This window comes from Sciurus vulgaris (genome assembly GCF_902686455.1).
Source record: "Sciurus vulgaris genome assembly, contig: HiC_scaffold_219_arrow_ctg1, whole genome shotgun sequence".
In the NCBI taxonomy this organism is placed as follows: Eukaryota; Metazoa; Chordata; class Mammalia; order Rodentia; family Sciuridae; genus Sciurus; species Sciurus vulgaris.
Window position 1 is genome coordinate 14,285 of NW_027632839.1, and position 14,462 is coordinate 28,746.

Below are 14,462 nucleotides of genomic sequence, written 5' to 3' on the forward strand. Positions count from 1 at the left end.
GCTCTGATTTTAACTATTTCCTTTCTTCTACTACTTTTGGTGTTGGTCTGCTCTTCTTTTTCTAGTGCTTTGAGCTGTAATGTTAAGTTGTTTATTTGTTGATTTCTACTTCTTTTGCTGAATGCACCCCATGAAATAAATCTTCCTCTAAGTACTGCTTTCATAGTGTCCCAGAGATTTTGATATGATGTGTCCTTGTTCTCATTTACCTCTAAGAATTTTTTTAATTTCCATCCTGATGTCTTCTGTTATCCATTCATCATATAATAGTGTACTATTTAATCTCCAAGTATTGGAGAAGTTTGTTTTTTTTTCTGTCATTTATTTCTAATTTCAGTCCATTATGATCTGATAGAGTACAAGGTAGTATCTCTATCTTCTTGTATTTGCTAACAGTAGCTTTGTGGCATAAAACATGGTCTACTTTAGAGAAGGATCCATGTGCTGCTGAGAAGAAAGTGTATTCATTCTTTGTTGGATGATATATTCTATATAATTCGGTTAAGTCTAAATTGTTGAATGTGTTATTGAGATATATGGTTTCTTTATTCAATTTTTGTTTGGACGATCTATCCAGCAGTGAGGGGGGTGTGTTAAAATCACCTAGTATTATTGTGTTGTGGTTCTTTTGATTTCTGTCTTTGACAAGGATTTGTTTGTCATACATGGATGAGTCAATGTTCGGGGCATAGATATTTATGATTGTTATGTCTTGCTGATGTATGCTTCCCTTAAGCAGTATGTAATGTCCTTCTTTATCCCTTCTGAATAATTTTGGCTTGAGGTCCACATTATCTGAAATGAGGATGGATACTCCAGCTTTTTTGCTGTGTCCGTGTGCATGGTGTGTTTTTTCCCGTTCTTTCACCTTTAGTCTAAGGGTATCTCTTTCTATGAGTTGATTATCTTGGAGGCAGCATATTGTTGGATTTTTCTTTTTAATCCAATCTGCCAGTCTATGTCTTTTGATTGATGAGTGCAGGCCACTAACATTCAGGGTTATTACTGTGATATGATTTGTATTCCCAGTCATTTGACTCACTTTTGTTTTTTGACATGATTTGGGTTCTCCTTTATTTGGCTATTCCTTTAGGCTAGTTCCTCCAGTTGCTGATTTGCATCATTGTTTTTCATCTCTTCTTCACTGAATATTTTGCTGACAATGTTCTGTAATGCTGAGTTTCTTTTTGTAAATTCCTTTAGCTTTTGTTTATCATGGAAGGATCTTATCTCATCATCAAATCTGAAAGTAAATTTTGCTGGGCATAAGATTCTTGGTTGGCATCCGTTTTCTTTCAGGGCTTGGTAAATGTTGTTCCAGGCCCTTCTAGCTTTTAGGGTCTGGATTGTAAAATCTGCTGATATTCTTATTGGTTCCCCCCTGAATGTAATTTGATTCTTTTCTCTCGCGGCCTTCAAAATTCTGTCTTTATTTTGTATGTAAGTTATTTTCATAATAATGTGCCTTGGTTGGATCTGTTGTAATTTTTTTTTATATTCTGATGGTTTTATTAACAAGTGTATAATACATATATTGCATACTGTATATAGTATATGAGGACTGTACAATACAAATTTATGTTCACAGTTTGACATGACAAAATGTTATTACTGAATTCCCATTGGACTACAGAGTAGAAACAGAGAAGGTACATTAAACATTCACATTTTTGCAAGAAAGATTACCAAAATGTTTCAGTATTTGCAAGTATACTAATGTATGCTGAAAACCTTTACCCATTCAGTCTTATTAGCTTATAGACTATGTTACACTTTATTAAAAATTTCTGCATAGTTTATACAAGTATTAAAGTACTGTAAAAGTAATAATCCTGTTGTACTTGCAAGTATGGTTTAAGAGATGCTAAGCAGAAAGATTATTTTGACCCTCTAACACTAAGTACATAACAGAAAAATAAGTGCTAGTATTTGTAAAACATGTTGTAGCCCTCATTTAATTCATGTAAAATGGCTTTGTAAATGTATTATGTGAATTTGCTATCATTTAGAAATTGTTAACCTTGACCAAGAACAGTAAAGACAACTCTGAGTGACTTTATGTGTGACAACAATTCCTTCAAGACAACTGTGTATTTTTAAACCACATTGTTTTAAACCTTAGATTGTCTTTAAACCAATCTAATCAGTAATGATGTGCAGATATACAGTCTCAGCAATATAGTCTTTGAAATTCCACATTAGTGCAATACTGATAGTGAGGATGGGTGTTAAATAAAACATACATATACACATATAGTTCCCCTGTAATTCTGTTCCAAGGCTCTTTGAACTTCTGCATATTTAGCATCTCCTTGGTTGAACATAGCTATGCTGCAAACATTCTCCAAACCAAGCAAATCAGAATGTTAATGCCCATTTATGATGTAGATTCACATTTTGAAATTCTAATATGATGGATTGATTTAGTTTGTGACTTCTCCAAGATGACACTTGAGAAATAATTGAATAAACTCTGTAATGATTTACATGACACCAACTTCATGTTTACAAATCATTCTCACCAAATTAAAATATTGCAATTAAATAATGATTGACAATAACGTGGCATATCATTAAAACCACGTTTCAAGGGCATCTTCTTGTATATCTGAGGTCTTCCACAATACAGCTAAAATGACTAAGAGACTAAAATTTCTCAACTGTCATAGTAAAATACAAATTTATATATATATATATATATATATATATATATATATATATATATATATATGAAAATTTGGTAAGGGCCAATTGGCATCTATAGAATATCAAACCAGCATGGGAATAGAGAATGGCCTCTCTGAATTGTTTTTCTTTCAGAGTTAAAACGGATCTTTGTTAATGAACTGTTAGCAAGATCGAAGCAAGCTGCATAGTAATATAATACAGTCTTTTGAACAAAACTTAAACATGCTGCAGCAGACATCAAATTTCATGAGAACCCATGAAGCCTTCTATTAAACTGCACTCAGACTTGGAGCTGATTCTCAGGTCAATTCTACTCTTTCTCGCCTCCTTTCTCTCTTTTATATGGGCTGGAACACAAGCTGGTGATCTCCACCCCAACAACAACAACAAAAAATCCCCTGCACTCGCTCTCAATCCTTCAGTGTATTGTGAAAAAACCATTTGAAGACATGAACACTCTGGCATAAGTGTGACTAAGCATTGACAATATAGATGATACCTGCTAGAAAAGAAGCCATTTCTATTCCTTGATTCATTTCATAATTGTAAAGAAAAAAAGAAAAAAAATCTCAATTTGCATGTTGTAATATTCTAAACATTTTGCAGTGCTGAAAGAAAAAGAAATCCAAGTGCTGTGTTAAACAAATTTCTTTGCATTTCTCACCTACATTTCCTTCCAGCTGGTGGGCTGATGAGTAGGCCCTCTCAGGGGTGCTGGCCCTACAGGTAACTTCAACATAGCGCCATCAAAGTAAGCTCCCCACACAATTTGCAGGCCTCCAGAATCACTCATTCACTGACGTTTTAAAACAGTTACGTATTCCTCCCAGTTTAGTTTGTATTGGGTCCTGAGCTGTGGCTGGGAAGAATCTTTAGGATTCCATTCTTCTCTCTTCTCATCCTCCATCCTTCATGGAGGGATGAAGAGGTATTTGGTTATGCAACTATATTTGACCACCTTTGCTCATTTTCTTCAAATTTAAGACTAATGCCATTTCTACGTATCAATTATTTTATTGGACTACAGTACTCAAAAGCCTGCTTTTGAAAAACTTTCTAATAACAGTGCTATTTCTCTTAAATGTGAGTCATTATTTTTAGTTTCTTCTTCTGACAGGATAATTGATAGTGATAGGAAACTGCTAATTTTGACAGTAAAATCTGGGGAATTTTCAATCCACGTATGTAAATCCCTGAACTGTGGTTTTCTAGATTTTTCAAAAGCCTGTCCTTAAAATGAAGGTATATGTGCTTCACAACTAGTTATACTTACAAGTAGTGTCACTCACGTGTTAACTGAATCAGTCTCCCATAGCCTTAGCAGATGCTCACTTATGTTATGTGCCATGAACACAAAGGACAGCCCATCTGGCATCTCCTAGCTCACAGAAGTGTTTAGTATAAAAGCTGTGATTGATTTGATATGGGAATAAAAGTACCACTCAATGTTTCCCTGTATGCAAAAAAGCTATAAGTAAGTTGGATAAAGACCATTCATACTCTTACCCAAAAGATTCTTTTTTTTTAACCATTACTGGGCAAATATTATCTGTGGATTCCTTACTCTCAAATCCTGACCATTTGTATGAAGGATATTGTACGAATGGAGACAGGTGTGTGGATCACCCCACAGGCATCTGGCTTTGCAGTGTAGTTCCGCACAGCCCACTCTGCACACAGACCGAAGCTCTAGAGATGCACTGCACAGCTGACCAAATCTGGACACCTCAATGACAAAGCCCTAGCTCAAGAAGAATGGCCCACTTCCTCCTTTGCACCCTGTGTCTCCTCTTTGTTGCCCCTCTGCTTCTACTGCATGCTACGAAGCACAGCACATCCCATGCCTTGAACTGTCACATGTCACCCACCTAATTCAGCAGCCCTGGCTCATCTCCCAATGGTGGCACAGCCCTCCACATAGCTTCAGGCACACAGGAGGGCAAAGGACTTGATTTAGAAGTGATAATCCAGGAAGACGCATGAAGGACAGTGGCAGAGTTGACTGGGCTAGTATGTCATATTGCTGCACGTCCTCCTATACATGGTGAACGGGGCCACCCTTCTCTTTGCTGTCAAGCATAAAATGAGATCACCGGGCAGAGAGGTACGGATGTCTCTGGCAAGGACTAGCAGGCTGGATACTCTATTTCTAATACATTTACTTTGACATTCTTTGAGGAATACATGGAGAAACCGACAATTGGTTATGTTAGTTTACATGTTCCCTTATTCTCATTACATTAAACGTTTCTGTAAGAAGAGTTTGCTTAGCATCCCCAGGAAAAAAAAAAAAAAAAAAAAGTGTTCACATTCTTTAGGTCTGACCCGTGGTAAGGAGAGGGAGGATTAGAGAGTATAGACTACTGACCATATGGAAGTTTTGAATGATATAAATTCAGAGATTCAGGCCAGCTGAATCAAAATTAAAATGTACATGTAAAAACTGAGTTACACAATGGGAGGGAGGACAGAGAGAGAGCCAGGAGAGTGGAGAGTCACAATGAGGTGGAGACAGAGGCCTTCAGACTAACACGTGGTGTTTCCTATGGAGGGCAAGGTGGTTAGAACGGGAGAAGCTGCAGTCACAGTCTGGACATTGGAAAGGTTTGATTCCAGTATGTTTGCACAAATGTCTTGATAGTTCATCAGATCGATCAAACTTCCATGTGCATCCTTCCCATGTACATATGTAGGGTTTTTCTCCTGTATATGTTCGTCTGAGTGCTTTCAAGTGGAAGCTTTTAGTGTACACTTTGTTGCATCCGTCATAATCGCATCTGTGTATCCTCCGCTTCCTTTGGGTATCTGGAGATTCCACAGGTAAAGTTCTCTTCCTGGGCTGCACTATGACTGAAGGGTCATTCTCTTGCAACAATGCTTGAGGGGGGGGACACCGAGTTCATTAAAGGGGGTGGTGACATTTCTTCGGGATGATAATCTGTTCTCTGTGGTTCAATCCCAGGTTCAATTTTAAGTTTTTTCTGTAATATGGGCTTCTCATATGATTCAATTACAGGTACTTGCATGCTACTGTTTGAGTTTTCCATCTCTTCCGACAAGGAGACCATGAGCGGCTGCTGGAGGTGACTGGTGTACATGAAGGGGACGGGCTGCACCACGACCGGCTGGATGACCGGCAGAATGCCCGGGCTCCGGATTCCGTGCCGAGAGAGGGCTGCCACCATCACTGGTGACATGGACAGTGGCACGCTGAAGGGCTGCATGCCTGGGGATGGGGGTGAGTACTTCTTAATCGGTGGGCTAGACGAAGGCATGCTCAGCCCAGGTGACGCTCTCCTGTGTGAGGATGGGAACTTGAGCGACAAAGGAGAACTCCCAGCTGAGGGCGGCGAACCCCGCTTGTTCACTGTGAGGTCCACTGGCTCCATCTGTATTCCATGGGACAGGCTCTCCGGGGTCTGAAAGAACTTATCAGGTAACGGTGTTGAGTAAATGACCCCATACTTGTTGGGCTTCATTGACTCCATGTAATTAGATGGGTAGGACACCGAGACAGGGTCCATGGCCTCTTGCTTGACAGGGAATGTGTCAAACATTAGCATTCTTTTAGTTAAATCTTCTAGGGTGTTCTGGTATTTGGCTTTGCGAGGCGCGGTGCTGAACGCTGATGGTGGGAAATAAAGGCCCAGATCCCACTGCCTGGAGCCCCCCAAATGCTGTAATGTCAGCGGTCTAGTCCGAGCAGCATTGGCAATTGCAGCCGCAGGGGACAGGGACTGGGATGGGCATGCATGTGGCGCAGCGCGGTTTGGCTCGGCTTGGCTGGCACTCGAGTTGCACTCTGGCTTGCCCCGGCTCCCTGCGGCTCCGTTCCTGGCTCCCCTCTGGCTCCTGTCACCAACTCTGGGCAGTCACATGACAGCCGGTGCCACTCACTCTCCTGTTGTAATTTTGTATATTTGGAGTCCTATAAGCCTCTTGTACTTGGTTTCCATTTCATTCTTCAGATTTGGAAAATTTTCTGATAGTATTTCATTGAATAGATTGTTCATTCCTTTGCTTTGTTTCTCTAAGCCTTCCTCAATCCCAATAATTCTTAAATTTGGCCTTTTCATGATATCCCATAATTCTTGTAGATTCTGTTCATGATTTCTTACCATCTTTTCTGTTTGGTCAACTTTGTTTTCAAGATTAAATATTTTGTCTTCAATTTCTGAGGTTCTGTCTTCCAGGTGTTCTCTATGTTGGTTATGTTTTCTATGGAGTTTTTAACTTGGTTTATTGTTTCCTTCATTTCAAGGATTTCTGATTGTTTGTTTTCAGTATCTCCAACTCTTTTTTTGGTTTTTTGGGGTGCTGGGGATCAAACCCAGGGCCTTGTGCTTGCAATGCAAGCACTCTACCGACTGAGCTATCTCCCCAGCCCCCTATCACCAACTCTTTATTGAAATGATCTCTTGCTTCCTGTATTTGGTCTTTTAACTGTTGATTGGTGTGATCATTTAATGCCTGTATTTGCTCTTTCATCTCCTCATTTGTTTTCCTGATTTTATTAATTATGTACATTCTGAACTCCCTTTCTTACATTTCCTCTGCTGTGCTGTCATTGGGTTTTATTGATATAGTGTGTAGGTTTGTTTGGGAGATTTTCTTCCCTTGTTTTCTCATATTGGTCAGATGTCGGTGGGACTCTGAGATGTTGCAGATTTCCTCTATTGGCTTATAGTAGATTTCCAGTGTATCACCTCCCAGCCTTCAGTAGCCTGAAGTCTTGGAGTAACTTGATAATGCAGTGCTTGTGAAGAAAGCTGCCCCTAGCCCACTACTGGTTCCAGGGCTTGGAGCTGTCTCTGTATGGAAAGGCTCTCACTGGGGTCCTGCTCTGAGAAGTTGGCCGTGTGGGAGGAGCTCACCGCTGGAGTGTGCAGGGCTGCCTGGGGAAGACTCCAGCTGCCCTGCCCTACTCTGATAAGCTGCCCCTATTTGGACCTGCCCTCAAGGCCGAGCTTCACTGGGTGAGGGAGATACACCTCATGGTTCTATTTTAGTTCGAGTCTCTCAATGCCTCCCCTTCTTGAATCCTGGGTTCTGGAGTGACTGGAGATGCAGTCACCCTCTAGTCTGCCATCTTGGATTACCCCATGGAAAAAGCCTGCAGCCAGAGGGGGCAGGGCTGCCTGGAGAGGTTTCTGGCTGCTCTGCCCTAGTCTCAGAGGCTGCTTGCAGTTCAGAGCTCTCCAATGGCTTTGAGACTTGTGGCTGGCTCTGTGTAGAAAGACTCTCAGTGGGTGGTCTGCTCCGAGAAGCTAGCCTAGAAAGGCACTTCCAGCTGGAGGGAGCCGGGCTGCTTAGGGAAGTACCTGGCTGCCCTGTCCTGGTCCCTGGAGCAACCTGCAGGCCAGAGCTCACCGCCCTGGCTCAGGGACTTGGAGCTGGTCCTGTGCAGAAAGGCTCTCACTGGGGGGCCTGCTCTGAGAAGCTAGAGAATCTTGCCGTGTGGGAGGAGCCCACCACTGGAGTGCACATGGCTGCCTGGGGAAGACTCTAGCTGCCCTGCCCTACTCTAATAAGCCACCCAAATCCAGGCCAGCCACCCGGGCTGAGCTTCACTGGGTGGGGGAGACTCACCCCGTGGTTCTATTTTAGTCTGAGTCTCTCATTGCCTCCCCTTCTTGAATCCTGGGTTCTTGAGGGACTGGAGATGCAGTCACCCTCTAGTCCATCATCTTGGATTGCCCCATGGAAAAAGCCTGTGGCTGGAGGGGGCAGGGCCACCTGGAGAGGTCTCTGGCTGCCCTGCTCTGGTCCCAGAGGCTGCTTGTGGGTCGGAGATCTCCGCTGGCTTCCCCAGCATATATTTAATTTTGAAACAGGGTCTCACTACATTACCTAGCCGACCTCAAACTTGTGACGGCCAGTCCTTCGTATTCTTTGGTGTCACCTGTCTGTACTATCATATTATTGTTACTCTGACTGCTGTGTTCACATTTAATTTGTGTTGACATTTCTGTCCAAATAGTTGTGAGAAGGCTATCAGTAGCACAAAACATAGCACAGTCACCTGCTGGTGGTGGTCACTCAGTTGAAAAGTAGTGGGTTGAAATTTCCACAATACGTAAACATTCAGGGAAAGAAGGAAAAAGTATAGTTGATTGATTCATAAACAAATGTGTATTACATTGTAGGATATACTGGGCATGAGGAGAAACAGCAGGTAGAAAGTCTGAAAGGCCCATGTCTTGGAAACCATGTTTTAATAAGCTATATGCAAGATGCAATTAAGGAGTATGAGTAAAAAAATTGAATTCATTTGGTTAGCCACTTATGTTTTACAGAGAGGTTATTAATAGCAACTTGGAAATTATATGATTTAATGTTGATAGACTGTCTTAAAATAAATAACAAAAATATCAACAAATTAAGCTTTTTATTGAACAATAACCATTTCTAATGTAATGCCTACAATAAAGAAAATGACTAAAATTATGATTACTCTTCTATGGTTTTAAACCTATAAAGTTATTCTTTGTTGTAAACTAAATTTATCAAAACCATTGTAAGTAGGTTGGGATGTAGCTCAGGGTTAAAGTGCTTACCTAGCATGTGCAGGCCATGGTTTAAATTCCTATAACAACTGAATATATGTGTGTATATATATATATATATATATATATATATATGCTTTTTATTTATATAAATTTTTTTTCTTCATTACTAGGGTATGAACACAGATTACTTTGCCACGAAGCTATATCCCCATCCCTATTTGTTTTTATTGAGTCAGAGTCTTACTAACTTGCCCCCACTGACCTTGAACTTGTAATCCTCATGCCTCAGTTTCCCTATTTGCTACGATTACAGGCATACACCACCATACCCAGCTTAAATTAATATTTTAAAAGAAATTCAATTTTAGTAAATATTTCCTGGCACTGGATAACACTTAGTGTTTTCCATTAATCTCTGAGATAGTTCCTGTCTTCATAAGTTAGTATTCATGAAATGCATGAAAGAAAGTCACTATTGATATAATATTACTGGTACAGATAATATGCTATTGCTTCACAGAAGTGCTTCATGTCAAAAGTCAACTCCAAGTCAATATTGGACATATTTATAGAACTTTTGGATTTCATACATGATAAAAATAGTCAATTTAGAGACACAAATAGCAAAGAGTGATGGTGACAGAAAATTTGTGGTTTGTTTTCAACGAACCGAGTTCAATCTTAGCCTAAACTTATAATATAAAGAGGATAATAAAAACAAAATCTTGAAAAGCAGTCTGGCAAGTCTGTGGTGGTGATTATAATGAATGCAGTAGGCAGCAAGGAGACAGAACTCCGTGTTCCTTTTTTAAAGTCACATTTGAATTCCAAATTAAAGGTGATGAAATCCTTGGTCAACAAGCCCATCTTTCCTGGTCAAGTTTTTATCCACAGTAATAAGGCCAGGCACTGAAGTGAAAACTCTCACTATAGATTCCTTCTGTTCTGAAGGGGTTGATAACCACAGTGATCATGAAGAATTGGGATCAATTGATCTTCAAATAATGTTTTTTTAACTCCAGTAAATTGAATAATTTGCTAAAATAATACTAAAAATAGGAGTTATTACAACAAATACATTATTAAGCCAGGACAGAGATTTTTAAATGAAAAATCCTAAAGCAAAACCATAGGCTAAATAATGCCAATTCTCTTAGCAAAAAAAAAAAAAAAAAAAAAAAAAAAAAAAAATAGTGAATAAATCAGTGTATTTTAAATCCTGTATCCTTTCAAGTGGATATTTACAGAAGTTATCCAGCATCAAACTTTCTGGACACATTGGCAGTATTATTCACCTTGAAGGTCACGGCTCTATGACAATGCAGGCCAGGAAGCACAAGTGACTCAGGGCTCCCACCTCTGCTTCCAGAACTAACCACAGGTCCATGCATAATGAGCAGCAGGTGTATTGGCCACCCTCTGTTCCTTTCAGTCACCTCAGTAAACCCCCTATAGGAGTCCACACCTTTGTAGGGTCACACATGCCTTCTCTGTCTGCTTCATCCTGTGACCCACTCTTTCCTTTCCTAGTTCTGACATGTGTTCACTAGACCCAGAACTTGCTGAGGACTATGACCAGGACAAAAATAAAAAAGACCAGATGATAAAGGAATGCATCACAAAACATTTCTTATATAAATTCAGTTTTATTTCCCTCCAGTAATATTTGTATTTAGACTGCACATAAAAACTCAAGCTAAAATTATTTCAAAGAAATTAATAATAATTTTCCATTACCTATAGGCAAGTTGGACCTCCAGGGTAAAGTATAGCTGAATTTAAAGGCAGGGGTTTCATTTTCCTAGCTTCCCTCCATTACTAATTAAAAGACTGACAGGTGAGATATACCTCTGAAGTTTTAATTTAGGTTTCTATTCCATACCTTTCACCTTTCCCTTAATCCATTTTAGCAGGTGTGTTAGTGAGTTTTTAACAGCTGTGACAAAATAACTGAGGTAAATCAACTTGAAGGAGATAAGGTTTATTTTGCCTTCTGGTTTCAGAAACATTGTCATGCTTGGCCCCATTTCACTTGGCCCATGGCAAGGCAGAACATGGCAGTGAGCACAGAGCAGAGTAAAACTGCTCACTTTATGGTGACCAAAAAGCAGAGAAGCCAGGTGTCCAATATAGCATTAAAGGATATACCATAAAAGTTCAATTTCTTCCAGTTAGGCCCCACCTGTAAAGATTCCACCACCTCCAATAGACCATGAAGTTGTAAATTCACCAGAGAATTAATTCATTGTGAAGTCAGACCCCTAGTGATTCAGTCACTTCCTGAAGACCCCAGCTCTGTGCCCTGCTGCATTAAGGACCAAGTCTTCAAAACAAAGGCTTTGGGGACTATCCAGATCCGACCACAGTAGCAGGTAACCGAGTTGTGTGATTTATCACCTGGGAGAAGTTTCCAAGTTCTTGACATGGAAGAAAGCAAACCTTTTATGGTAGTGGCCCCCTATTTCCTCCTCAGCTAGAAATGTAAGAGAAGATTATGGATGCATTGAGTACCAAAACCTCTTTCTGACAAAGGGCTGGAAGATGTGCCCTCTTTCTCCAAGTATGTGAACTCAGGAAGATGTGCTGTCTCCAAGCACGTGAGACTTCAGGAAGATGTGCTGTCCCCAAGCATGTGAGAAGACCTCAATGGGGAGAGATGCTTAGTTCACCTAGGGAGGCAGGACCTTCAGATCTTGGGTTTCTGGTTTTCACCACATTTCTTCATACCCTAATATGAAATGGAATCCACAGAATCTTCAGAAGTGGATTCTCATCACCTGGGAAAGTGGGAATTTCACAACATCTGACTCCTGAACAAGTCTCTTCCATGATTTGATCATATGTGAGATCCCAAATCACCCCCCATCCCACATCCCACTCCTGGCTGTTGAACCCAGGGCCTCACACCTGCCAGTCAAGTTCTGTGACATTGAATTACTTCCCTTTTTTATTTTCTTTTGAGACAAGTTCTTGCTGAGTTGCTGAGACTGTCCTCAAACTTGTGATCCTCCTGCCTCAGCCTCCCATATAACTGGAATTACAGGCATGTGCCTCCATTCCTGTTCTCTTGCATTTTCTTATGCCATCACATAAGTGAACTTGCCTAGACAAGGCATGCCTGCTTCTGCCCACAACTCATGACCCAGAGCTTTTCCAGTGGCTCAGTCTATCTGCAAGAGGACTGGTAATTGTTTATTTTCCAAGAATAAAACCATGAAATCTCTGGTGGATATTCAAACAAGAAGCCAAGGAAGTTATTTATTTTGGGGATCATTAAACTGAAACACAGATGCACAGGAATGTTCCTTCCCTCTCACTACCTTCATGTTTAGTCACAATCTTGGTAAAAACTCTATGAGACACCAACTAAAAACTGTGCCTAGGGTCAGGAGTCTTAAGTTTTGTCACTAAACAGAATCAAAATACAATAAAAAAATTGAAAATATGGTTCAAGATCCTTTCAGTCTAATAACGTTAACAGTAAAAAATTAAAAATCGTCTATGCAATGTTTATAAATAGACATCTGTCTAGCTGAGGACAGGGGCACTCACTTGCAATTCCAGAGACTTGGGAGTTTAAGGCTGAGGAATGCAAGTGTGAGGCCAGCCTCAGCAGTTTGTGAGACCATAAGCAACTTAGTAAGATCTGTCTCAAAGTTTTCAAAAAAGACATGTGGGAGGACTGGGAATGTAGTTCAGTGATAAAGTGCCCCTGAGTTTAATCCCCAGTACCATAAGAAAATTGTATGTGTTTATCTTACAGCTGTATATCTTAAATACCAGTCAGGAATTAAGAGTCTGAGTGTTTCATACATACGCATTAATGGATTACTGGCATATTGTGAAAATTATTTGTCATGGCTGTAGAGAGAAAGATCATGTTTCATTATAAAACTAACATTTGCAGGCTAGCAGATTCTACTTTGTCTTGTTTCTGAGCTAAATTTCAATTCTGTAACCTGCCTGGTTCTGCTGCCTACCTGAAAATTGAACTGGATTCTGCTCTTTCTCCCATTTTATGAGTTCTTACCAAAATTTCAGTTCTTCTCAATTCCTACTGTATTTGACTAAAATGCTCCAAATATTTACATTTTTTCCACCATGTTCCTGACTTAAACCTTTCAGCCATTGGGCATAGTAGCACATGCCTATCATTCTAGTTACTCAGGTTGCTAAGGCAGGGAAATTGCAAGTTTGAGGTCCTCCTGGATAATTTAGTAAGACCCTGTCTCAAGTTGTTTCTGTTTTCTTTTTATTTGTGTGTGTGTGTGTGTGTGTGTGTGTGTGTGTGAGAGAGAGAGAGAGAGAGAGAGAGAGAGAGAGAGAGAGAGAGAGAGAGAGAGAGAGAGAGAAAGAAAGAGAGAGAAAGAAGGTTTAGAGTGCTAGGGATGAAGTTCAGTGGCACAGTGCTTGCCTACTAGGAATGAAGTTCAATCCCCAGAGCCATAAAAACAAGGAATTAAAAGCTGGTTCTCCATATCTTACTGGTCTCTAAGTTGTTTTATAGCTGGCCTTTCCCCTGAATCTGAAGAATCCCTGAGAGTTGAGGCTTGCTTCTAATCATATCAGAATCATCTGAATCAATGACAGACTGAATGCTCTGTAGTGTTTCCCACATCCTGTGCCCAATTCTCTGTTATTGCCACTGTGGTGAGGACCACAATTCTGGTGAATATGGCATGATTTAGGTTTCCTCAGAGCTGGACAGTGGTTGGAGAGGTGATCAGTTTATTTCACTTTTCCCAGTCTGACCATCTTCAGAGTCTGATTGTACCACAGCACATCCTTTTTAGTTTGCATTTCAGACTGGACCCTAGAGTTGATGACCTGCAGAGATTTGTTCTTCTCTGCAGCACCATCTTTCTCCCTTAGTTATGGAAGGGCCCCCAACCAACTGCAGCAGCTAACATGGCCAGAGAGCTAGGGGAATAAAAGCTTTATTGCCTTTGAGAATCCATCTTAGTTACTCATTTATTTCCTTTCCTTTTTCCCCATATATATTTTATTGTCGTATCATAATTATACATAATACAGAGGTTTTTTTTTTTTTTTTTTTTTTTTTTTTTTTTTTCAGTACTGGCCATTAAACCAGGGGTGATTTTCACTGCACTTCTTATATTTTAATTTTATATTTCATTTTTTATTTTGAGACAGGATCTCACTAAGTTGCTTAGGCCCTCACTAAAATGCTAAGTCTGATCTTGAACTTGTGATCCACCTGCCTCAGCCTCCTCAGTCACTGGGATTATAGGTATGCACCAGTAA

The 14,462-nt window shown here is 40.2% G+C and overlaps 1 protein-coding gene across 1 annotated transcript; it reads right to left on the reverse strand.

The window, feature by feature from the left end:
• Positions 1 to 5,209: 5,209 nt before the first annotated feature.
• Positions 5,210 to 6,362, reverse strand: LOC306652439 (Krueppel-like factor 3; the record flags this gene model as incomplete). Its single annotated transcript, XM_079125336.1, is given in 2 exon segments — positions 5,210 to 5,575; positions 5,577 to 6,362. Coding segments are annotated over 2 exon segments (1,041 nt in total). The 5' UTR covers positions 6,252 to 6,362.
• Positions 6,363 to 14,462: the final 8,100 nt, after the last annotated feature.